At 37.6% G+C, this 894-nt stretch overlaps 1 protein-coding gene across 1 annotated transcript in view; it reads left to right on the top strand.

Annotated features, from left to right (window-relative positions):
- LOC107702626 (UV excision repair protein RAD23 homolog B-like) overlaps window positions 1-894 on the top strand; it is a 10,874-nt gene that overhangs the window by 3,522 nt on the left and 6,458 nt on the right. Inside the window, exons 5-6 of the mRNA XM_016504995.1 lie at window positions 78-124; window positions 210-334. Of these exons, the coding sequence (XP_016360481.1) occupies window positions 78-124; window positions 210-334 (172 nt within the window). The remainder of the gene's footprint in view (window positions 1-77; window positions 125-209; window positions 335-894) is intronic.

Raw genomic sequence — 894 nt, 5'->3', positions numbered from 1 at the left:
CCAAAAAAAAAAAAAAAAAACGTTTTATCAAAAAAAAAAAAATCAAAATTCCTCAATTTGTCATCTGTTTTGTTTAGCATTACAGATGAATTGGGTATTTTAGAAGCAGCTGCATCCATACTAGGTATGTTTGGGTTTTCGGTTTTGTTATGAACCAGGTAAAGAGAAAAGAACTTGACTTTAACATCTGTCACCTTTCGTTTCTTTAGTTACAGGTCAAGCGTATGAGAATTTGGTTACGGAAATCATGTCAATGGGTTATGAGAGAGAACAGGTGATTGCCGCCTTACGAGCAAGTTATAACCTCCCCCAGATTAAACTGCTAATAGAACTAGTTTTGTTCAAAGTCAACATGAAATGACGTTTGCAACCTATTTTACTTTGTAATGTAAACAGAAAACAGGGATTTTTATTAAAGGGTTAGTTCACCCAAAAATGAAAATTAGGCTGCGTTGTACTCACCCCCGATGCATCCTAGGTGTATATGACTTTCTTCTTTCAGACGAATCCAGTCTGAGTTATATTAAAAATTGTCTTTGATCTTTCAAGCTCTATCATTGCAGTCAGCGGGTGTTGCATTGCTTCAGTCCAAAAGAAGTTAAATAAAAATCACCCATCCATAAAAAAAAAATGTCTCACACGGCTCCGGAGGTGAACAAAGGCCTTCTGTAGTGAATCGATGCGGTTTTGTAAGAAAAATATCCATATTCAAAACGTAATAATCACTTGAATCTAGTTTGCGCTCACTGTTGTAAACAGAAGCAGCTTCGGGGGAATGACGTATGAGGTCGGCTTTGAGCATGCGCCGGTCAGAAGTGACGAACGCGGAAACGCAGCGGAGAGATCAAAACAAAACAACGGTCAAGAATTAGAAGTACAAAACGAGGATTTGTA

The sequence above is a fragment of the Sinocyclocheilus anshuiensis genome, unplaced genomic scaffold, assembly GCF_001515605.1.
Source record: "Sinocyclocheilus anshuiensis isolate Anshui unplaced genomic scaffold, SAMN03320099.WGS_v1.1 scaffold802, whole genome shotgun sequence".
Classification (NCBI taxonomy): Eukaryota; Metazoa; Chordata; class Actinopteri; order Cypriniformes; family Cyprinidae; genus Sinocyclocheilus; species Sinocyclocheilus anshuiensis.
The sequence above is the reverse complement of the archived record's forward strand: the minus strand, read 5'-3'. Positions and strand labels throughout refer to the sequence as shown.